General features: G+C 37.4%; 4 protein-coding genes across 4 annotated transcripts; 3 read left to right on the plus strand and 1 right to left on the minus strand.

Moving 5' to 3' along the window:
- The first annotated feature begins 2871 nt into the window (after nucleotides 1-2871).
- On the plus strand, nucleotides 2872-5779 carry LOC126374076 (arylphorin subunit alpha-like). Its single transcript, XM_050020546.1, has 5 exons — nucleotides 2872-3005; nucleotides 3357-3490; nucleotides 3604-4431; nucleotides 4521-4687; nucleotides 4859-5779. The coding sequence occupies exons 1-5, from the start codon at nucleotides 2912-2914 to the stop codon at nucleotides 5736-5738; spliced, it is 2103 nt and encodes a 700-aa protein (XP_049876503.1). The 5' UTR covers nucleotides 2872-2911; the 3' UTR covers nucleotides 5739-5779.
- A 3811-nt stretch (nucleotides 5780-9590) lies between these two features.
- LOC126374082 (arylphorin subunit beta-like) lies at nucleotides 9591-11811 on the plus strand. The gene is made up of 4 exons (XM_050020554.1): nucleotides 9591-9640; nucleotides 9735-10562; nucleotides 10649-10815; nucleotides 10930-11811. The coding sequence occupies exons 2-4, from the start codon at nucleotides 9759-9761 to the stop codon at nucleotides 11777-11779; spliced, it is 1821 nt and encodes a 606-aa protein (XP_049876511.1). The 5' UTR covers nucleotides 9591-9640; nucleotides 9735-9758; the 3' UTR covers nucleotides 11780-11811.
- Nucleotides 11812-15088: 3277 nt separating this feature from the next.
- On the plus strand, nucleotides 15089-18093 carry LOC126373725 (arylphorin subunit alpha-like). Its single transcript, XM_050019961.1, has 6 exons — nucleotides 15089-15299; nucleotides 15847-15983; nucleotides 16086-16913; nucleotides 16996-17162; nucleotides 17265-17586; nucleotides 17740-18093. Exons 1-6 carry the CDS (start codon nucleotides 15206-15208, stop codon nucleotides 17947-17949), a joined length of 1758 nt encoding a protein of 585 aa, XP_049875918.1. The 5' UTR covers nucleotides 15089-15205; the 3' UTR covers nucleotides 17950-18093.
- Nucleotides 18094-18538: 445 nt separating this feature from the next.
- Nucleotides 18539-24291, minus strand: LOC126374081 (arylphorin subunit alpha-like). Its single transcript, XM_050020553.1, has 5 exons — nucleotides 24159-24291; nucleotides 21365-21426; nucleotides 20108-20914; nucleotides 19865-20010; nucleotides 18539-19465 (listed from the first exon to the last, which is right to left on the minus strand). Exons 1-5 carry the CDS (start codon nucleotides 24271-24273, stop codon nucleotides 18616-18618), a joined length of 1980 nt encoding a protein of 659 aa, XP_049876510.1. The 5' UTR covers nucleotides 24274-24291; the 3' UTR covers nucleotides 18539-18615.
- Nucleotides 24292-24333: the final 42 nt, after the last annotated feature.

Raw genomic sequence — 24333 nt, forward strand, 5'->3', positions numbered from 1 at the left:
ATAAAATTTTAATCTAGAAATAGAAGCCACATAAAGATGGTTAAAAATGAATCTCATTTTTCAATTTTACTTATTTTCGAAATTTAAAAAAATATATGAAAAAATGAGTACGATGGTTGACCGCTTTTTTTATTTATTTAACAGTTTATTGCACACAGAACAGAAAACAAAAACAATTAGACTAAGACAAACGGTTCAGTTTATATCTAGTACAAATCTCTTCCAGCAGAACGGGAAAGAGATAAACTTAGAAGTAAGAGAGGGTAGATAGGCATGTAGGTACATCAAAAACAAGTTCAATTTAGGAAAATAAAAAATATAGAAAAACCTACAAATTAGTATTAATTAATATATTTTAATGTAATTGAATTCCGTAATAATATTTAATTTCATTGAATTTTGAGTGACGTGTAATTATTATTATCAATAAATGACTATGACTATGTTAATAGTACTTTACATAAAAGTAATTCTTCATAAATATAAATCTGTACACTTTAATAAGTAAATAAATAAATCTATATCTTATATGAATAATGGGCCGTGGTAGTCCAGTTGGTTGAACGCTTGTTCTCTCTTTGAGGTCGCAGCTTCGAATTCAGCACAGGCCTAAACCAATGATTATCGAATCTATTTTCGAATTCATGTTTGGATCATAAATTATTTTCACGTGCTCAGCGGTGAAGGAAAACATCGTGAGGAAACCCACATTCCAAGGAATGCATCTCGGAGGTATGTGACATAACCTAGGCTGATTTCCCTTCGCGGGTTGGAAGGTCAGACAGGCAGTTGTTTCCGTAAAAAACCAGACCTGTCAAATCTTCAGGTTAGGTAAGCGGATCCTGTGAGAATCGGGATAATGCTAGGAAGATGATGATCTTATATGAATAATTATATTTTAATTACAATACCATATATTACAATACATAGAGGTTGATAGTGTTTCCTAACTCTTCGCTTGAAAATGTCAATAGATGTACTGTTTCGTATTGTGTAAAGAAGCAAATTCCACAACGTTGCTGCTTGAACGGTAAAGGAAAAGGAATAGAAATCGGAACTTATGGAAAGGAATAGACAACAACGACCTTACCAGAGGACGACATGGCTGATCGTGTGGCCGTCCAAATTTAAAACGGTCACGGAGGTAACTAGGAGAACAGGGATCATTGTAGAGGAGATCAAAAATATGATCATTCGAAAGCGGATTGGGAGCCTTTTGAGCTATGCACGAAATTGAGAAATGTGAGAAATTGAGATCAACAACTACTGTTCTTCGAGTGTCACACATAAATTTTCTCTCTCTCTCCGATGATATTTGCGAAGATCAAATTCAAAACGAATGCAAAGGTTTTGTAATTTCTCAAGCTTGCTAAACCGCTCCTTTTACACTTTTATTGATGACCTCACTCGCACAGAATTTTCAAACAAATTCAATAGTTTTTGTAAAGTAAGTGGTAACCAGGACCAACGGTATAACGTGCATTCCAAAGCACGGATCATCTTACTTTAACTAACTAAACCAGGGCTCATAAAGTGAGTCACCACCAGGATTGGAACTCAGGATCTTCGGATCGTGAGCCTAAACCTAAAGCACTGGATCACAGAGGCACATCGGCTAAAACGGAACGATATTGTTGAGATATAGAGTGTTTGGTCGGTGTCTATGGTTTTTTTAGTGAAATGCTTGTCGTAATACAACCTACCTTACCCCTTACAGCATCAAAGCGGAGAGCTCATATTAGCTTACTTTTCGATTTGTGATTCCAAAAGAGTTCAAATAGTGTGCACGATATGGAAGTATTTATAATAAACTACCTGTCAATACTATAGAGTCGACGAATTTTAATATAAAACAAAAACTTAAAAAACGTTATAAATATTCCCAATATTCATTACTGATAACTATCTTTTCCGAATGAAGAAGAAAAAGAAGATAAACCGGGTCCAATTACAATTTATGCACATGATTCCACAATTATTGTTTTCGTTCACCGTGATATCAATTAGATTGACACACAAACAACATTTTTCTTCAAATTCAATTTTAATTTCAAAAGTCCTGACCAGGTTTTTGAACATGCAAATTTCAGAGCTGAAACGCACGGTCAGATCAGACCAATAGACCATAACGACTGCGCAACAATTTTCAGCATGTGCTATGAACTAGAGATTTCAAATAATACGATAGACTGTATGACACCAGCTTTTGCTAGTTTCTAAAAAAATCATAGAGAAGAAGAAGAATAAGAATAAAATAAATTTAATGCCAGTAACAATTTACATTTGCTATAACAACTAGGTAATTATTAATATTACGAATACGGGCAAAAGGAAATGGCGAATGGAGAATCCCCGCATCATAGGCACAATTTCTCATATTTGGTTTGTGAGTGTACCTATACGATAAATGGACCGTTTATCTAATCTAATCTAGCCTACAAGATCCCACTGCTGGGCAAAGGCCTCCCCTTCCTCTTTCAATTTTTCGCGGTCCTGTGTGGACCCTGAAAAAATGCTTTATCCTGTTTGTAAACACTTTATACTTAAGGCATTAAATTAGCCATCGCAACCATGTTTTCTGAAATAGTTGTGTTTCACAAACTTACTTGTCGCTATACTTTAGCAAACTAGGACAGCGGAACTTGTTGGAAGTACATCGACTTAGTATTTAATGAAGCATAGTTCAAACTAAGAAAAAGTTTTGGAATATTACCTACTTAATTAGTGAAATAACAAACAAAACACGTTCAAGATGATATGCCCCGAGGTCACACACGAGATAGTCGATAAAGAAATATTGAATACAACTATTCGTTGCTATGTCTGATAAGGTGGGTCTGAATGCTCCAAAATCGTATAAAAGCTAACCCGAGTGAGTGTTGAAGCACAGTTGACCCCTTGTCTAGGAACAATGAAGACTGTCGTCGTATTGGCGGCCCTCGTGGCCTTGTCGCTGGCAGCTAACCTCCCAACTCCTTCTCACCATGAGGTTGAGACCAAAGCGGGTAAGCATTCTACAAAATATTCAAAACCTCATGTAATTAAATCTCCTGTAGTTTGAACACTCAAAAATGTTTTTTTAATATACTAACTTTCATTTATAATTTGCATTTTTTTACCAAGTTTCATATATGATAAATTCAGTGAAGATACAATTTGAAGATGCCATTGCTAATTCCACGTTGGACTAATAGATAGCACGGATAAGCATAGATCCTAAGTTCATGTTGCGATGGATGCACCTACATCTAACCGTATAGCCCATAATAATATGAACTGATCATTCCTCACCTGATTTTAATTTAAAATCAAGATAAATAAATCGCAATCCTCATTGTTTCATTCTTCTCCTTTAGTTGACGCTGAATTCGTTGCGCGTCAAAAGAAAGTCTTGACTTTCTTCAAGCATGTCGAGCAGTTCGACCATGAGGAGGAGTGGTACAAGGTTGGCAAGGAATACGAATTCGAAGCTTCCATTGACAACTACACCGTAAGTTTCCTTACAGTAATAAATTCATATTGACTGGCATAGTTTACATTTATAATTAAATACACATTTGTTAAAAGAAATATTTATCCTAATAGTGTGAATTTCCTTTACAGAACAAGAAGGCCGTAGAAGAATTCTTGGTGCTGTACAGAAGCGGATTCTTGCCCAAATTCGAAGTATTCTCAATCTTTGACGAGAGGATGCTGGAGGAGACTGTTGCTCTCTTCAACGTGTTCTACTATGCCAAGGACTTTGAAACCTTCTACAAGACCGCTGCCTGGGCCCGAGTTCACCTGAACGAGTACCAGTTCATCTACACATTCTACATTGCCATCTTCCAGCGCCCTGACACCCAAGGCATTATCGTCCCCGCTCCCTACGAGGTCTATCCCGAATTCTTCACCAACACCGAGACTATGTTCAAAGCTTTCCGTGTGAAGATGCAAGATGGCCTCCTCGATGAGAAGCTGGCTTCCCACCACGGCATTGTCAAGGAAAACAACAACTACATATTCTACGCCAACTACTCCAGCTACTGGACTTATGGACCCGAGGAGCAGAGGCTGGCTTACTTTACTGAAGATGTCGGCATGAACGCCTACTACTACTACTTCCATTCTTACTTCCCCTTCTGGATGAGCAGTGAACATAAAATTTTCAAGGAGCGTCGTGGTGAAGTTTGGTGGTTCTACTACCAGCAACTGTTGGCTCGTTACTACCTGGAGCGTCTTTCCAACGGTTTAGGCGAAATCCCTGAGTTCTCCTGGGAGAAGCCTATCAGGACTAGCTACACTCCTTTCATGTCTACCCTGTATTACCCCTTCATCCAGAGGAACGGTGAATACCATATTCCAGTAGAGAAATACACCGAAGAAATTCAGTTCCTGGACACTTATGAAAAGACCTTCGTTCAGTACCTGCAGCGTGGCCACTTCAAGGCTGTAAGTGTCTGTTATACCTAATTCGCATATTTATTAATTATTATTATAGTTTATTATAAAATTACTCATAATTACTATTTATTCTACAGTACAACCAGGAGATTGATTTCCGTAGCTCGAAGTCTATCAACTTCGTCGGCAACTATTGGCAGAGCAACCCTGACTTGTACTCGAACACTGAGCCCAGGAACTTCTGGAGGTCCTACGAAATCATCGCTCGTCACCTCTTGTCTGCGGTTCCCGAGTCCTACGAGAAGTAAGTACTGAAAAAATAACGAAGATTTGACTTAAAGTAACAGCAACATATTATACATCTATGAGCATTATAGTAACATTATACATCAATGAACGTAACAGTTGAACTGTAAAATTAACTTCTGTAGTGTCTAATCGAACATATTTATCTAAATCAAACTTTTTTGCGCAGGCACGCCGTGCTCCCTTCAGCCCTCAACTTCTACCAGACATCTCTCCGTGACCCCATCTTCTACCAGCTGTACGGCAAGATCCTCAAATACTTCCTGTTGTACAAGGAGTACCTCCAGCCTTACACCCATGAAAAACTTCACTACGTAGGCGTCAAGATCAACGACGTTCACGTTGACAGGCTGGTTACTTTCTTCGACTTCTTCGAGTATGACATTACTAACGGAGTCTACCGTAGCAACAACGAAATCAAGACTGGCACTGAGAGGTACCTGGTCCGCCAGCCGCGTCTGAACCACAAACCTTTCACCGTCACCATTGACGTGAAGTCTGACGTTGAGAGCGAGGCCGTGTTCAAGATCTTCTTGGGTCCCAAATACGACAGCAAGGGCTTCCCCATCACCCTGCAAGACAACTGGATGAACTTCGTCGAGCTTGACTGGTTCAAGCACAAGCTTACCAATGGCCAGAACAAGATTGAGCGTAGCTCTGAGGACTTCTTCTACTACAAGGACGACTCTGTACCTATGACTGAGATCTACAAGTACCTCGAGCAAGGCAAGGTCCCCAAGGACATGTCTGAGGACTTCGACTCTGCGCCCGCTAGGTTGATGCTGCCTAAGGGTACTGAGGGTGGTTTCCCCTACCAGCTCTTCGTGTTCGTGTACCCGTACCAGGGTGAAGCCAAGGCTCACGAATCGCTGATTGACAATACGCCTTTCGGCTATCCATTCGACCGTCCTGTCTGGGATGAGACCTATTTCAAACAGCCTAACATGTTCTCTGAGGATGTGTTCGTCTACTTCGAGGGTACCCACTTCCCTTACCAGATGAACAACCCCTTCTACGTCCCTCTTAAGAACCAGGTCCCCAAGCACTAAGAGGAGAGAGAAAGAGCATTGTTATGGTGCCGCAATAGAGTCTCAAATTAAAATGTGATTTAAAGATATATAAAATAAAAAAAAATAATGTATTTATAACATTTTCTTTCACTTCTTACTCTTTTTAATACACCCCAGTGACATAAAATTTTATTATTTTCATATATTAAAAGTAAATAAATTATTATTAGCAAGTAATAATAACGATACAACGTAATCACTTATAATAGCATTAAAATAAATGTGGTCTTTAGTATCACACAGTTCCAGTTACAGAAAAACAGGAATTAAAAAAGTACAAATGAAGTTGATTGAACAATCATTGACCAATCACACGAACTTCCACATACACGCAACAACGCACCCATTCAAAATCTGGCAATAAGTATAATATTTTTTTTTTTCATATAATTGTGCATTTATAAAGTTTATGTTTACTTAAATACAATTGGCTTGAGTTAGTAAGTACGTAGATATTAAATCAAAATCAAATAAAATATTAAGTACTTAATTGCATAATAACACAAACATACAGTATTTTCGTAAGAAATTAATATAGATGCGGGAATTATAAAATATACGTGAGTTCAGTTTTTTTTAAATATCTAGTATTAAAGTTATTTTGATAAAAAGAAGTTCAATTTACTTGTACAAGAAGACGCATTTAATCGACTTTGCTCAAAATGTTTAGCTAGCGAACACGATAAAAATCTTGTCAAGCTCCGAAAGCTCCAAAAACGTAGAAAATCCCCAAGATCCCGATGAATGTGTAGCAAATATCACACGTGAGAAGATGATAGCTACATTAGATTCTACAACTTATATTTGTACTTGGTTAACTAATCGCGTCATAGTCGATGTAAGGAGCCAATGGTTTTTCAACAGCAAAATTAAATTGTTTTTCAATTACAAACTTATTTGCAGTTGGTAAACTAATCGCGACCTAGTCGATGTATGAAGACACAGTATTCCAAGAACAGTTTTCCAACGGCAAAGAAAAAAGTTTACAAACTTATTTAACAACATAACATAGCATCACGCCTGTTTCCCCAAAGGGGTAGGCAGAGGTGTTGCTCCTTGCTATGTTACGTGCGTGCGTGTGTTGCGTTTGTTGTGTTGCTCTATTGTGTTATCTCTTTAATTGTTGTGCTATTTTTTCAACCGCAAAGTCAAATCTTTACTGTTTGTTGGCAACAACGCAGCACAAAGTGGGGTGTTATAAGTTTCATCCCGTCTATGTATCGTATCAATGCAATTTAGATGCCTTTTTTTCGTTTGATAGGTGGTATTATCGAGAAGGTTCTTAGTTACGATTTTTAAAAGTTCCAGGGTCTGATGATTCTCGAGTTTGGAATGGTTTAATTAGTCTTGATGAGCACTTTGGCCCTAGGAGGTTGGTATTCAGTGTCTGATGATGGCAAGGTGATCATAGTATATGAACTCGACATTTAAATGATGCACGACTCCCGAATTTGGACTTCTTTGATTTGTCTTGATGAGAAATCTGGTCCTAAGTGGTTGTTGGTGGTTGGTATTAAGGGTCTGATAATGGCCAGGTAGTCATTTGTGCGGAACCCTCGGTGCACGAGTCAGACTCTCACTTGACCGGCTTTTTTATTATTCATCCTTATAGTTTAGAGTAAACTCTTTGTCGTGTCAATGTACTATTATCGTTTTTTTTTGCAGAGCGAGGCTAAAAAGAAATTGAAAAAAAAAAATACATGTATGGTACATGAACGGCGCGCATAATAACAATCTTCATACATCGCTAATATCTTCGATAGGACTGGTGAGTTAACTAAATGCGATGAGGAGCGGACGTATGATCCAACTAAAAAGATAAAAATACTTCATGGATCATAAAGAACACCACTAATACGAATGTTACGAATTTTGTCTCTAAAGAGAATATGGATGAGCGGCGATCCAAGAACACCACCACCAGAATAATAATAATAATAATAAAAGTTTATTCAGGTAAAATCTACGACACACATATACATTTACAACATTAAAATATACACACGTTGACATTAATATTTAGTTGGTATACATAAAGGTATATGGGTGCCGCAGTTCACCAAAAAAGGCTAGGGTTCAGTGAAAATTTACCCAGAGGGCAACACTGATTTTCAACCCACGCCGATCGGTGAATCTGTTTCGGTAAAAGAACAAATGCTCAGTCATGATAAATAGGTCGAGCCCTGCTGCAAGGCAGTACCCTTAGCCAATAAATACCCACAAGCGACCTGAATCATTTAAAAGTTGGTGACTTAGTGCTTGCTAGGTCAGACATCTGAATAAAACACCTGGCCTCGATGAGTAGTCGACGCCAAATACTCTGGCGCTGACGGGTGGTGGACGTGTAGACTGTTCAAAGCACCTTGCAGCACCTTTGCCCACACATGCGGAGGGGAAAGCGTATTTGATATGTTTTTTTGATAAAAATAAAGTTAGTTGTCGTTGTGACAAACATGTGACTATTCTTGTATTACAAGATTTTCCTAACTCCACACGCCTTTTCAATTACCTACGTTAGCATCTATTATCTACCCATGAACTAGCTAATCTAGGTATGATAGGTGGTAAATATCAAGTATGATGATAGACTGATAGATTTCAGTGATTACAACATAATTATCATTGCTAGATATATTATGTTTCTAACAAAGTTTCTTATAAAATCCTCGCATTAGGCACAATTTATACCGTCATATTTGGTTTGGGGTGTACCTGTCACAAAGTACAACTTAATAAAAGTTTATAAGTAAATAGTTCATAATATTTAGTTTGTAATGAAAAATATTATATCGGACCCTAGAAGGATTATTTTGATGTAACTTACAATGGTTACTTCTTCTTTTTACATGATTTTAAAAAACGTCGAATATTACCAAACTAATTAATGATGAATCTTAAATGAAAAAAAAAAACAAATTTGAGATTTTTTGATGTAACTTACAATGGTTACTTCTTCTTTTTACATGATTTTAAAAAACGTCGAATATTACCAAACTAATTAATGATGAATCATAAATGAAAAAAAAAAAACAAATTTGAGATGGTTTACCCATAGGTCAGAGAATATAATTATTGTGATAAAGAAATGTTTAGTATTATTCATTTCTATATCTGATAAGGTGGGACTTAATGCTCCAAAATCGTATAAAATGTAACCCGAATTAGTGTTGAAGCACAGTCGACTGCTTCAGCAGGAACAATGAAGACTGTCGTCGTATTAGCGGCCCTCGTGGGCTTGTCGCTCGCAGCTAACTTCCCAACTCCTTCTCAACATGAGGTTGAAACCAAATCGGGTAAGCATTTCACAATAAGTAGTTAAGATTTTTATGCGATAGGCTAGTCCTTTGTCATCATAAGATTTATCATATTCACCCTATTAAGGACTACTGGCGTATTTTTGTGAATTCAAGGCTCACGATCTGGAGGTCCGGGTTCGATTCCCGATGGGGACATTGTCGAAATCACTTTGTGAGACTGTCTTTTGTTTGGTAAGCACTTTTCAGGCTTGAATCACCTGATTGTCCGAAAAAGTAAGATGATTTCGTGCTTCGGAGGGCAAGTTAAACCGTTGGTCCCGGCTATTAGCCGTAAAAGCACCTCCACCAACCCGCAATGGAGCAGCGTGGTGGAGTATGTGCCCAGCAGTGGGATGTATATAGGCTGTTCATAATATACCTGAAATTGCTATCACAAAACTCTTTCATTTAATTCTATCCTATTCAACAAAATATTATCTCTTACTTTTTGTAAGATGTAACTTGTTTGAATACCTTCTGTAAATTCTTCTCTTTCAGTTGGATCAGGCTTCGTTAAGTGTCAAAAGGTAGTGGTATATCGTTGGCAACGATTACAACCCTTTACTTTCTCTTCACAGATACGACGTAAGTATCCTCAATGTATTGTATTGACTGCCATACTTCACGTATGCTGTGATAAATGAAGAACCTGTCCTAATAATGATTATTTCTTTTACAGGACAGAAGGGCTGTAGAGGATTTTATGGAGCTGTATAGAAACGGAATGTTGCACAAAAACGAAGTTTTCTCCATTTTTGACGAAAGGACACTGGAGGAGACTGTTGCTCTCTTTGACTTCTTATACTCTGCCAAGGACTTTGAAACCTTCTTTAAATCCGCTTCCTGGGCCCGAGTCCACCTGAACGAGTACCAGTTCATCTATACTTACTACATTGCCGTCATCAGCCACCCTAACACCCAAAACATGGCCATCCCTGCTCCTTACGAGATATATCCCGAATTATTCACCAACTCCGAGACTATGTTTAAGGCTTTCCGTGTGAAGATGCAGGGTGGTCTCCTAGATGAGAAGCTGGCTTCCTACCACGGTATAGTCAAGGAGAACAACAATTACATCTTCTATGCCAACTACTCCAGTTACTGGACTTATGGACCCGAGGAGCAGAAACTGGCTTACTTTACTGAAGATATCGGGTTAAACTCCCACTACTACTTCTTCCACTGCTTCATTCCCTTCTGGAAGAACACTAAAGTCAACAATTTCAAAGAGCGTCTTGGTGAGTTCTGGTTGTTTCACTACCAGCAATTGTTGGCTCGTTATTACCTGGAGCGTCTTTCCAATGGTTTGGGTGAAATTTCCGACTTCTCCTGGGAGAAACCGATTAAAACTAAATATACTCCTTTCATGTCTACCCTACACTATCCATTCATCCAGAGGAGTGGTGAATATTATATTCCGGTGGAGAAGTACAACGAAGAGATTCAGTTACTGGACACTTACGAAAAGACCTTCCTTGAGTATCTGGAGCTCGAAAAGTTTAAATCTGTAAGCATTGCATATAATTCGCAAGTTTGTTACATTTTTAGATGCATTAATTATAATTATATTTAAAATTTATATTTCTTCTACAGCCTGACGGGGTAATCGACTTCCGTCAAACCGAATCCACTAACTTTGTCGGCTACTACTGGCAGAGCAACCCCAATTTGTATTCGCAAACTGAACCCAGAAAATTCTTGAAGTCCTACGAAAATATTGCCCGTCATCTCTTGTCTGCGGTTCCCGAGTCCTTTGAGAAGTAAGTATTTAAAAAAAGAACAAACATTTGACTTATAGCAGCATTACAGTGAAACTGTTGGAATAATTACTGTACCAAATCAAATTTATCTAAATAATATATTTTTATCCTTAGACGCACTGACCTCCCTTCAGCTCTCAACTTCTACCAGACTTCTCTCCGTGACCCCATATTCTACCAGCTGTACGGCAAGATCCTCAAATACTCCATGTTAAGCAAGAAATACCTATATCGCTATACCAAGAGAATTCTTGGCTTTGATGACGTCAAGATCAACGACGTCCAAGTTGACAAGCTTGTTACATTTTTCGACTTTTTCGAGTATGAAATTACTAACAGAGTCTTTAGGAGCTACAATGAAATAAAAAATGGCTCTGAAAGGTACTTGGTCCGCCAACCGCGTCTGAACCACAAGCCTTTCACTGTCACCATTGACGTCACCTCTAAGTATGCGGGCAAGGCCGTGGTCAAGATCTTTTTGGGTCCCAAATATGATAGCAAGGGCTTTCCTATCACCCTGCAGGACAACTGGATGAACTTCGTCGAGCTTGAATGGTTCAGCCACAACCTTACCGTAGGCCAGAACAAGATTGAACGTAACTCTAAGGATTTCTCCAACTACAAGGGCGACCCTTTGCCTACATCTGAGATCTACAAGTACCTTCGTCAACGCAAGCTCCCCGTGGAAATGTCTGAAGATTTTGACTGTATCCCCGATAGGATGATGCTGCCTAAGGGTACTGAGGGTGGTTTCCCTTACCAGCTCGTTGTATACGTGTACCGGTACAGGTATGATTCCAAGGCTAAAGGGATTCTGGTTGACGGTAAACCTTTCGGCTATCCGTTCGACCGTCCTGTCTGGGATGAGACTCGTTTTAGTGTGCCTAACATGTTCTCTAAGGATGTGTTCATCTACTTCGAAGGTAACCGCTTCCCTTACCAAATGAACGTCCTCGAGCACTAAGAGGAGAGTGTCAAATTAAAACGTGATTTAAAGATTTGTATATGATATGAAAAAAATATATTTATAGTATTTTGTTTCACTTCTACTTACACTTCAGTAACAGAAAATAATTTATATTCATAATATCAAGTAAAAATAATTTTTAACAGCTAGCTTATGATAACGACATAACGTGATCACTTAGAATAAGACGTGTTAAAATTGTGGTCTTTAGCAACACAATAGTTTCAGTTATGAAATATCAAATAAAATATATACTTAATTGTTCAATAACACAAACATACAAAATTTGAGTAACAAGAAATAATCTTTGGAAAATATACGTGAGGTCAGTATTTTTATATACCTACAGATAAAATGTTAAGGTCACGTAAAATTTTGATTATTATGGTTTAGATAAAAAGCGACAGCCACCGTGGTCTGACAGCCTCCGTGGTTTGACAGCCTCCGTGGTCTAGCGGTTAGAGCGTTAGGCTCACAATCTGGAGGTCCGGGTTCAATTCCCAATGGGGACATTGTCGAAATCACTTTGTGAGACTGTCCTTTGTTTGGTAAGGACTTTTCAGGCTTGAATCACCTGATTGTCTGAAAAAGTAAGATGATTCCGTGCTTCGGAGGGCACGTTAAGCCGTTGGTCCCGGCTATTAGCCGTAAAAACACCTCCACCAACCCGCAGTGGAGCAGCGTGGTGGAGTATGCTCCATACCCCCTCCGGTTGATTGAGGGGAGGCCTGTGCCCAGCAGTGGGACGTATATAGGCAGTTTATTATTATTATTATTTATTATTAGATAAAAAGCAATGCAATTCGCACTTTTGTGTCATAAACTCGAAAACAATTTTAGTTTCAGTGGTGTTCTGTTGACTTCTATTTTTCTATGTTCTCGTTCACCGTATTTTACATTGACACACAAATATAAATTTCAATTTCAATTTCTGTTGGGCCTGACTAGGGCCCTGCAAACTTCGGAGTTGGAATACGCGGTCAGAACACTAAATCATGATTTTCCAGCAATTTTAAGTATGTTATATGAACTAAGTGCGAAGGCTAAGTCTTATAACCTCTCCCTACCAACACCGTACCTTAGTCACAATTTGTGCTTTAACTTTATGGTTTGTGGTTTGTGAATGTACCTATAACACAAGAAATAAACTTATAAAAGAGAATACGTATCGATGTAAATGAGTGACTCTGCTTATTTTCTATACTTATGCTATCTTTGCTAAATCTTCTTCTGTCATGTGGGTTGTGAGGTGAATTACCAACCTCATCAACCCTGGTGTCAGGTTTATTATTGAGCCGCCAACGGCCCCTGACATGGCTCATGTAACGACTACTTACTTACTTTCTATCTTGGTAAGTAGTAACCGGGACCAACAGTTTAACGTTCCTTGCCAATCACGGATCATTTTACTTTTTGGACAATCAGGTGATCAGCCTGTAATGTCCTAATGAAACTAGGGATCACAAAGTGATTTTTGTGATGTGTCTCCACCGAGATTCGAACCCGGGACCTCCGGATCGTGAGCCCGACGCTCAACCACTGGACCACGGAGGTCGTATCTTTGCTAATGAAAGATTGATATACTTGTTAATAAACTAATAATAAATGGTATAAAAGTTGGGTGAATAAAGAAAAAAGAAAACGATGGATTGAAAATCTGATTTATTGTCTACACAATACTCTTATAACTGCGGTGTTAAATGATATTGATATCGTTAATAACATATTTTAAGTAGACAACTGGCAGTATGAAACCTTTCTGAGGGCATGTCATGTAATTGGGGCTCGCACACTAAAGGATAAAGTACTTATTATGAAACATCCTATTAATTTATATAAAATATGACTTGTTCGAATTAAGTAGATATACCAAATTGACATTTCACTTTTATGAATGAAATCGATGTAGCCAACATTACTTTTTTGCATGACTTTACAAAACGTTGCGGAATATTACTAATCTACTTACCTAATAAAATGTAATTAAAAAAAAATCTACGCCCCGAGGTAAAAAAAAATAATTATTGTGGTAAATAAATGTTTAGTATTATTCGACGTTCGGCAGCCGGCCAGCGCTGGCGTCGCGTCGCCGCGGCATCGACGTCGCGTGGACGTTGCGCGGATGCTGACACGATGACGACGCTCGAAAGCCGCTAGTGTGGGGGTCTCTTAAATGTAACCCCAATTAGTGTTGAAGCACAGTCGACTGCTTCAGCAGGAACCATGAAGACCTATAATTACCTCCTCCTCCTCTTACCTTATTGGACTGTCGTCGTATTAGCGGCCACGAGGCCTTGTCGCTCGCATTTAACTTCCCAATGCCTTCTCAACATGAGGTTGAAACCAAATCGGGTAAGCATTTCACAAACAATTCAAAACCTCATGAAATTAAGATTGGAGGGATTGTGTCCATTCTGACTTGATAAATGTTATCAGCGATAGGCTGATCCTGTGTCACCATTACGTTCATCATATCCATCTTAGGATGTCGTATTAATAGGGGCAGCAAGTTGTTTTTGATTGCTTGTGGATCTGTGCAACAAACACCAAGATTTACATACGTGTTTATATATAGTAAGTACCTATGTTATGTATCTCATCATCACTAATTTAAGAGCCACGCTCTTGTCGGTGTAGCATTCTCCATGCTACTTTTTAGGGAGAAATAAGGCAGTGGTTTCCTTCTTGCCTTCCGCCCCATGTTATGTATCTGCTCAAATCAAATTATGTAATTATATTACTTTTTATGCACGATCTTATAAAACGTCGTGGAATAGTACCAACCTAATTAATGATACAAAATGAAAAATAAAACATCTTTGAGATGGTACGACATGAGGTCAAAAATATAATTATTGTGATAAAGAAATGTTAAGTATTATTCGTTTCTATATCTGATAAGGTGAGATTTAGTGCTCCAAAATCGTATAAAATATAACCCAAATTAGTATTGAAACACAGTTGACTGTTTGGGTACTTTGTACTCGTACCTGTGACATAAAGTAAATAGTCCATAAGAGTTTGTAATGAAAAATATGATATCGGAAGCATTATATTGATTGATTTAATGTAGCTTACAATGGTTTCTTCTTCTTTGTAAGTACATGATTTTATAAAACGTCGAATACTACGAAACTAATTAATGACGAATCTTAAATGAACAACACACACACATAATAACCCTGACACCAGGGTTGATGAAGTTGGTAATTCACCTCACAACCCACACGATAGAAGAATGAAAAAAAAAGAAACAAATTTGGGATGGTTTACCCAGAGGTCAAAGAATATAATTATTGTGATAAAGAAATGTTTAGTATTATTCGTTTCTATATCCGATAAGATGGGACCTAGTGCTCCAAAATCGTATAAAATGTAACCCGAATTAGTGTTGAAGCACAGTCGACTGCTTCAGCAGGAACAATGAAGACTGTCGTCGTATTAGCGGCCATCGTGGCCTTGTCGCTCGCAGCTAACTTCCCAACTCCTTCTCAACATGAGGTTGAAACCAAATCGGGTAAGCATTTCACAAAATATTCATAACGTCATGATGTAATTAAGGTCGAAGAGATTGTGCCCTTTCTCACATACCCACTGCTTACACATATCGACAAAGGAAAAAATAGCCTATATTGAAACATCGATACATATTATTTTTGAGACAATTTCATTACCAAGTACTAATTGATTTTATAATTCTCAGCGTAAACAGGTGGTTAATGACCGAAGGGAAACTATTTACTAGCGTCAAATATAATGATTTATCTTATTAACTGAGCTTCATCCAGTGAAAATCTTGCTACGAAAATCTTTTTTTGGACATGTTCTCGCCCGACTTCAAACCGCATATTTTAGTACTTTCCTGTACTTAATTCGGCACGTTCTCAGTAATAATCTGAAAAAAAAAAACAATATGAACCTAAAATTTCGAGCACTAAAACTCTTTATTATGTCTATCCTATCAACAAAATAATACTTTATTTGACAGGTTTTTAAGTCGATTTATCTGTACCTACATAAATAAATAAGTTGTTTAAATTAATTTTGCAATTTTTTTGTTTCAGTTGACGGAGGTTACGTTGCGCGTCAAAAGGCCGTTTTAGACCTGTTCAAGAATGTCGACGAGCAGTTCGACCACGAGGAGGAGTGGTATAGAGTTGGAAACGAGTATGACCCCGAAGCCTCTATTAACAAATACACCGTAAATATTCTTATATAATTTGACTGCTATACTTCACGTTTATATTTGTATGCACGTATTAAATGAAATTACCTATCCTAATAATGTTTATTTCTTTTACAGAACAAAGAGGTCGTAGAGGATTTTATGAAGCTGTATAGAAGTGGATTCTTACCCAAATACGAAGTCTTCTCAATTTTTGACGAGAGAGTACTGGAGGAGACGGTCGCTCTCTTCAAGTTGTTCTACTACGCCAACAACTTCCTAGATTTCTACAAGACCGCTGCATGGGCCAGAGTTCATCTGAACAAGAACCAGTTCATCTACACTTTCTACATTGCCATCATCCAGCGCCCTGACACCCAAGACATGGTCATCCCCGCTCCCTACGAGATCTATCCCGAATTGTTCACCAACTCCGAGACTATATTCAAAGTTTTCCGTGTGAAGGTGCAGGATGGTCTCCTCAATGAAAAGCTGGCTTCTAACGACGGCATTGTCAAGGAAAACAACAACTACATATTATACGCCAACTACTCCAGTTACCGGACTTATGGACCCGAGGAGCAAAGACTGGCTTACTTCACTGAAGATGTCGGCATGAACTCCTGCTATTTCTACTTTCATTCTTACTTACCATTTTGGATCAACTCTGAAAATCACATTTTAAAAAAGCGTCTTGGTGAGCTATGGGTGTTCTACTACCAGCAACTATTGGCACGTTACTACCTGGAGCGTCTTTCTAATGGTTTGGGCGAAATTCCCGATTTTTCCTGGAAGAAGCCTATAAAAACAAGGTATACTCCTTTTATGTCAACTCTGCAGTATCCCTTTATTCAGAGGAATAGCGAATATCGTATTCCAGTAGAGAAGTACAATGAAGAGATTCAGTTTCTGGAAACTTTCGAAAAGAACTTCCTTCAGTATATGCAGCGTGGCATGTTCAAAGCTGTAAGTACAGTTATATAATACGCAAGTTTATTACATATAAACGATTATTATAATATACTTTAAATTTATTTTTCTTCTGCAGTATGGCCAGGAAACCAATATCCGTAGCCCTGAATCCTTAAACTTTGTCGGCAACTACTGGCAGAGCAACCCCAACCTGTACTCGCAAACTGAGCCCAGAAAGCTATGGAAGTCCTATGAAAACATTGCCCGTCATCTCTTGTCTGCAGTTCCCGAGTCTTTTGAAGAGTAAGTATTAAATAAGAAAAAAAATACCTACAGCAGCATTACAGTCAAACTGTACTTTATTAAAACAGCAGATTTGTCTAAGTAGAATATTTTTGTCCTCAGGCGCACTGTCCTCCCCTCAGCTCTCAATTTCTACCAGACATCCCTTCGTGATCCCATCTTCTATCAGCTGTACAGCAAGATCCTCAAGTACATCAAGCTGTTCAAGGAAAACATCTATCACTTCTCACATACCTACCTAAAGTTTTATGGCGTCAAGATCAACGACGTCCAAGTTGACAAGCTTGTTACCTTTTTCGACTTCTTCGAATATGAAATTACCAACGGAGTCTATAGAAGCAACACTGAAATAAAAAATATCACTAAAAGGTACCTGGTCCGCCAACCGCGTCTTAACCACAAGCCTTTCACCGTCACCGTTGACGTCCTTGCCTACATCTGAGATCTATAAATACCTTGATCAAGGCAAGGTCCCCATGGTAATGGCTGATGTTTTTGATTGTGTGCCCAACAGGATGATGCTACCTAAAGGTACAGAGGGTGGTTTTCCCTACCAGCTCGTCGTAGTTATGTTTAGTACTGGTTAGAATATAGGGCCCTAGAGACTCTGATTGACAACAAGCCTTTTGGTTATCCATTTGACCGCCCTCTCCGGCATGAAACTCCCTTCAGGGTACCTAACATATTGTTTAAGGATGTGTTGATCTACTTCGAGGGTACCCACTTCCCTTACCAGATGAACAACCCCTTCCACGGCCCTCCTAAGAACCAGGTATCTAAGCACTAAGAGGAGAGAGAAAGAGCATTGTCACGGTGTCGCAATAGAGTGTACATTTTAATGTGATTTAAATATATACAAAATAAAAAATAATTTATCTATTTGGAACACAACATTTTAACGTTTTCACACATTTTCTAACAAAATTTTATGTCACATTTTCACCAGTCGCAGAAAATAAAATAATAGTGACATGGTGTTCTTCTTCTATCGTGTGGGTTGTGAGGTGGATGACCAACCTCATCAACCCTGGTGCCAGGGTTATTATTGAGCCGCCAAAGGCCCCTGACGTGACTCATGTAACGACTACGTACTTACGGCAGTAAGTAGTAACCGGGACCAACAACTTAACGTGCCTTCCGAAGCACGGAGATATCCTATATAGTGTTAATTCCTGAAGACACCATCTTATTTTAAGTTAGTATACCTATCACTCTTTTATCCGCTGAAAATGATAAGGACGATAATTGCTGGCTGTTAATTTTACAATGAATGAGTGAATGAATAACTAACCCGGCCGAATCAAACAGGTACCTCGTTGGTAGGCAAACTGTTTGACGTGTGCTGTCAACTTATTAAATTAAAGAAAAGACACCAGTTATTTATAAAACACAACGTTTACTTTATAAAATAACAACATCAAAAACATTGTTATTAGTACTTATTAGTAAAAAATTAGTATAAATGTGGTGAAAAATAATAATCATCTGCTGGTCGCTTTTTATGTGAGACAGTCACGTTATAAAATCTGTAGTTGCTTACAGCACTCTTGTAATTTTTAGATGGCATATGAAAGGGGAAACCTAGGGGTCTGTCGTCAATTTCAAGGTTGGTAAGACTGTAGTAAGTATTTTTGTTCTTAACGTAATCAATCTTCTGTGATTCAAACGGCGCGGGCGTAATCATTACAAATAATGTCAAATTCAGTCCTTGTTGTACGCCTTTAGGAAGCAATAGGTTTCGAGGGAACTTATACATATTATACTCTGCGTTTTTATCAGATTGTGACATATCTCCTTTGTTGAACATCGCATCTGTGGTGTATCTACTTGAATTTTCTGGCACCCAACTTATAATGTTTTCACCTAACTCAAGTTTGAATTTAAACGCATCAAGTTGAAAATATTTACGATATTGTTCCCAACATTCTTCGCCTTGGCATGGTGGGCCTAAGAATAATCGTACGACAACTTCTTGTTCAATATTCGTTATAACATTGAAGTTAAATACAAAAGGAGAGTAATTAAGGCGTCTTTTTCTGACTGCAAAAGATACTATCCGATCTGGAGTATCTCCTATCGCTTCATCAATTGAGAATTCATAATTTTCAAAGAGTGTAGTAAGGGGACTGAACTCTGCATCTTCTATAACGATGTCACTATTTTCATACTTTGATACGTCGAATGGCTCAATAGATTTCTGATATTCCTTAATGTAATTCAGCAAGTACTGAATTATAAACCAGTATCCTGGATCTCTTAAACAGGTTTCAGGTTGATGAAACAGCGACGGAGCAGGGTTATACCTAAAAAAATATAATATATAATTAGTAAGTAAGGAAAGATCCGTTTTTAAGCATAATTGAAGACGGTAAAATATAACGTGAAAGTAATTATTTGATATACGAGGTATTGGATAATAATAGAAATAATGTTATCCTAAATACCTGCGTACTAGAAAAAGAAAAACATGCTATTTTAACACATTTAAATATTGAAACACAATCGGAAAAACTGTGAAGTCTCTTAAACCTGAATAAGAATGAAGCCCTGAATAAAATATACGTAATATTGGGCGTCTTTTAGTCGTCCTTCCCAATCGCAGACTATCACTTTCGCTCCGCAGCTTGCGAGTTTGGTCATAATTACGGTCGACAGAATATACCTACATAAAAATAAAGACGAAAAATGGTCAAAATACTTACTGGTCCAAAGGATAACCATTTCTGCCGTAACCATAAAGAGATCTCATAATCTTTGCTGTACTGTTGCCATCGTAGTGGGCTCGTATCACATTGGATAACACGTTTATATGATTCTCTTCGGTTAAGTTTATAATGGTACCGTTTTTCTGGGTAAATAAAACATAAATTAATAGGTATAAATACATCATGGTTACGTATAACTGCAACATGTTGATATGATGAAGAATGTAGATTTTTACTTACCATAACAACAGTCCCACGAGATATGTATTCCGTCAAAAGGATGTCAGACATTTTTAGTCTAGCCCTTTCCTCGCTCCATTCTCCTTGAATATCTGACCTGACTGGGAAAGGAACCCCATTATCATAAGTCAAATAAGAATATGAATCATAAAAGTTACACTCCTTTTCTTCTTGTCTCAGGCCTTCTTTTTCCAAGTTGTATCGAGCTATAAGTTGTTGGTGTCTGTAATAATAGTCTTCACCATGTGTGGGATTCAATTGGCTTAGTTCTTCGTTAGACATCCAGTGTGGATGTAGCAGATGTATGCCGAAATAGTAGGCGTTCAAACCAATGTCTTCTCTGAAGTAGTCGAGTTTATCTACACAACCCTCAGGAGGATCATTCCAATGAGAATAGTTGCTGTTTAAAGTTTCTATTACTGGAGTAGAAGGCCATGTCTCTCCCAAAGGTTTTCTTGGCAATTCATAACGAATTCTAAGTTTTAATGCTTTTGTAATAGTTTCAGCGTTTACGTAGAAATGCGGTCTTAACTGAAATGGGGGTTGGTTGGCTTTGAACCTAAATAGTATCGGATCCATTTTAACTAAAGAACTCATTCGTTCAGCGTAGTCATACATTTGTTTGTTTATGCCTGCGATTGAAGCAAAATCCCTGAACCTGGGTATCAATTCTGGATCGATATTTCTTATTATGTTAAAAATTGCTATAGTCGCATCCTTCATGTTGTCATCATAGATGTTGAAAGTTAAATTATTCGATATGTGTCCTTTCTGGAGGTGATTAGTTAATTTGATATTGGCTGCCAGCTGAAAAACGTTGTGTAATAATTTATTGGATACCTATTTTTAAAATGTACAGATAACATAATATAACAAATGCTTTATTGCACAAATAGAAAATAAAAAATACAAACAAAAGAGAAATAAAAAGAGTACAATAGGTGGCGTTACATTCGTATACGTTCAGTAATTATTAGGAAGCTATAAAATATTTCTGAAAATCAAACATCAATTTACCTATAATAATATATTTTTTATTTCCACACACAACAATTTACATTTTATTGGCAATTACATTGACAGTTTATAAGGTAAGATATTTATTGCATTCCTGATGTATATAATTTTGATGGTGGCTATTTAAAAGCAGAAGGTAACCCTGTCTCTCAAACTAGGGGACCTGTATCTTGAGACACAAAGACCTATACTGAACCATCTAATTGAAACAAAAAAATATCTATTATTGATTGTACTCACCATTAGTCTGTTGTTAGTTGTTTCGGGTTCGGTATGGTCTGACCGAATATTAACAATATGTTCTGTAAATTAAATATGATTATTTCTTTATTTAAGTATACAAAACAGGTTATACATACAAATATCTTATTAGGCAATATTATGTTTAAAGTTCAGAATATAAACTCAAAAAATGTAAAAACGGAACAAACACGTTATGTCCCTGTCTTCAATTCACATCAAATAATTATAGTTTAATATCGTGTATTATTATTAATTGTATCTCTTCTTCTATTGAGTGGTTTGCAAGATGGATGTCCAACTTTAGTAACCCTCGTGTCAATGTTATTAAGTAGATTGCTCTGAACATTTTTTTCTATGACACCAAACGTGTATGACCATTAGTTTGGCTTTAATTGGATTTTAAAAATCTCGATTTTTCATACAATTTGTAAAAAATAATATTATGTCCGTTTGGAAAAAAAGTGATACAGGCGTATTATAAAGGACCGTTACAACATTTATTAGTATGGCGCCAAACTTCTATGACCATTATTTTGACGTTTATTGGACTTTCCGTTTTGGTTAATATGTTAAAATGCCGGCAATCGAAAAGAATACGTCGAATCTGTCTAATAGTTGCTTCTCAATATTTCTTAATATGACACAAAACATCTATGACCATTATTTTGACTTTTATTGGAATTTACGTTTTAGTTCAAATGTGAAAAGTGCCGACCAGCAAAAATACTATATAGAGAGTATCGAGTAGATGCCTATTATCATTTTTTTCTATAGCACCAAACGTGTATGATCATTAGTTTGGCTTTTATTTTATTTTAAAAATCTTGTTTTCTTATTTATTTTGTTTAAAAATAAAGTACTTTGGGCAAAAACTGCGATACGGCGGATTACAAAAGACAATACAACTTTGAACATTTAATAATCTGGCGCATGATCTTAGATATGAATCTAAGATCAGATAGTATTATACTATCTGACCATTACAGATAGTATTATACTATCTGATCTTAGATATGAATCTAAGATCAGATAGTATTAATATAGAAGTTCACCTAACAACACACAAAACAAAAACACAAAGTATTTATCTGACTAATAACTAGTCATTGGGAAAACTACAGCCAACGTCATCGTTGGCTGTAGTTTTTGCATTCCACTCAACGTTACGGCCTAAGTTTAGGTTGAATTATTATGACCGTAGATGGTTACTACACTCCAAAGATAAGCTTGCCATCTAGTGACGAAACTCGTATTTTGGTATGACGTCTGAAGTAGCTGTTAGGGAAGACAGGAGTCGGGCAGTTGTAATTTGCATGTATGCCGATCACAATGTCCTGGTGCTACTCGGCCAATAACGTAGTACCTCTATTACCCCACTGTATTTTCCTTGTATACACAATTTTCTTAACAAAAAAGTAGCTTCTAAAGCGTAAACGCAAACCTATTTTTAATTTATAAAAATGTGTCAAAAAGACGACTATATTACGCCTTTAGCAAGATAGTTCCATTATCACCAGATAAAAGTTTTTTCGCCAAAGTGTAGGTATCTATGAAAACACCAGATTTTTGAAAAATCGAATTAAGTTCAAAATAGTGGTCATAGACGTTTAATTCCATTTAAATAACGCGCCTGTTATGTTTTATTTTTTTACAAAAAAAAAATCCAATTAAAATCCAACAAAAGCCAAACTAATGGTCATACACGTTTTTGTCATAGTGAATAATGTTTACGGGTATCTTCTCGATAGCTTTGACATGTGTTTTTTGCTGACCAGCACTTTTCACACAGAAACTATAACGTAAAGTCCAACAAAAGTCAAAATAATGGTCATAGACGTTTGGTGCCCTAATAATAAATGGTCAAACGGATAAGTTATAACGGAGTATACCAATATTGTTTCTTGGCCGGCACTTCACATTTTCACCAAAAATGTATGAAAATTCATGTTTTTTTTTTAATTCGAATAAAACCGAAAATATTGACCTTACAGCTTTGGTGCCATAGTAATAAATGCTCAGACGGATAAGTTCTAAGGATATATACCATTATTGTTACTTGGCCGGCACTTTACATTTTGACCAAAAATGTATGAAAAATACAGTTTTTTTAATTCGAATAAAACCGAAGATATTGACCCTACAGCTTTGGTGCCATAGTAATAAATGCTCAGATAGATAAGATCTAACGGATTATAGCAAAAATATTTTTTGGCCGGCACTTTGACTTTTGATCTCCTTTAAGACAACAAGCCTGGGTAATTACTTCATCAGCTTATTGTAGCGCTTTAAGCACTGAATAAGGGAAATCGTAGACTACACCGGGGCGGAGCCGAGATCTCTGAAGTGATTGCTGCCATGAATTGCTTGGCTACCTTTATGGCTACAGCAATCAGGTCGACAGTATCGTATATTACGCCCTTCGAGTGCCGATATTTTTCCGTACCAACTACCAAGGGATTTGGGTGGTGCGGAGCAGAATCGAAGAAAAGTTTATAAGCTGATATGAGCGATTGGGCAATGCATCTCTGAGCCACAATACTTAAACAAATTATTTGTAAAGTGAGAGCCATCACTGCTTCCCGTTTGACCGTGAAGTAGTAAAAATCCTTAATCCTTACGACACAAAATAAAATTACACAAAGATATGAACTGCATTCATGCACGAGTAAAAATTCAAACAGCTTAACCTCAGCTTTTGAATAATGAGGGCTAGTAGATATTTTCTTTAACTGCTGTAACAGAATTAACCTTTCATGAAGGCGAGTGGGAATAATTGTAACACTGTCCTTACCTAGGCCATTATTTTCGTCCTTATTATCTGCAGGGGCAGATAGAGCTGCTCCCATGAAGAGGAACCAGAGTAGCATATTTAACAGTATCCTCTGAACTGTTTGCACCGATGCCATGACGGTACTAACTGTATGGGTTGTAATCACCGCTTATATGCGCTTTAGATTGGTACGTTT

This window comes from Pectinophora gossypiella, chromosome 16 (genome assembly GCF_024362695.1).
Source record: "Pectinophora gossypiella chromosome 16, ilPecGoss1.1, whole genome shotgun sequence".
NCBI lineage: Eukaryota > Metazoa > Arthropoda > Insecta > Lepidoptera > Gelechiidae > Pectinophora > Pectinophora gossypiella.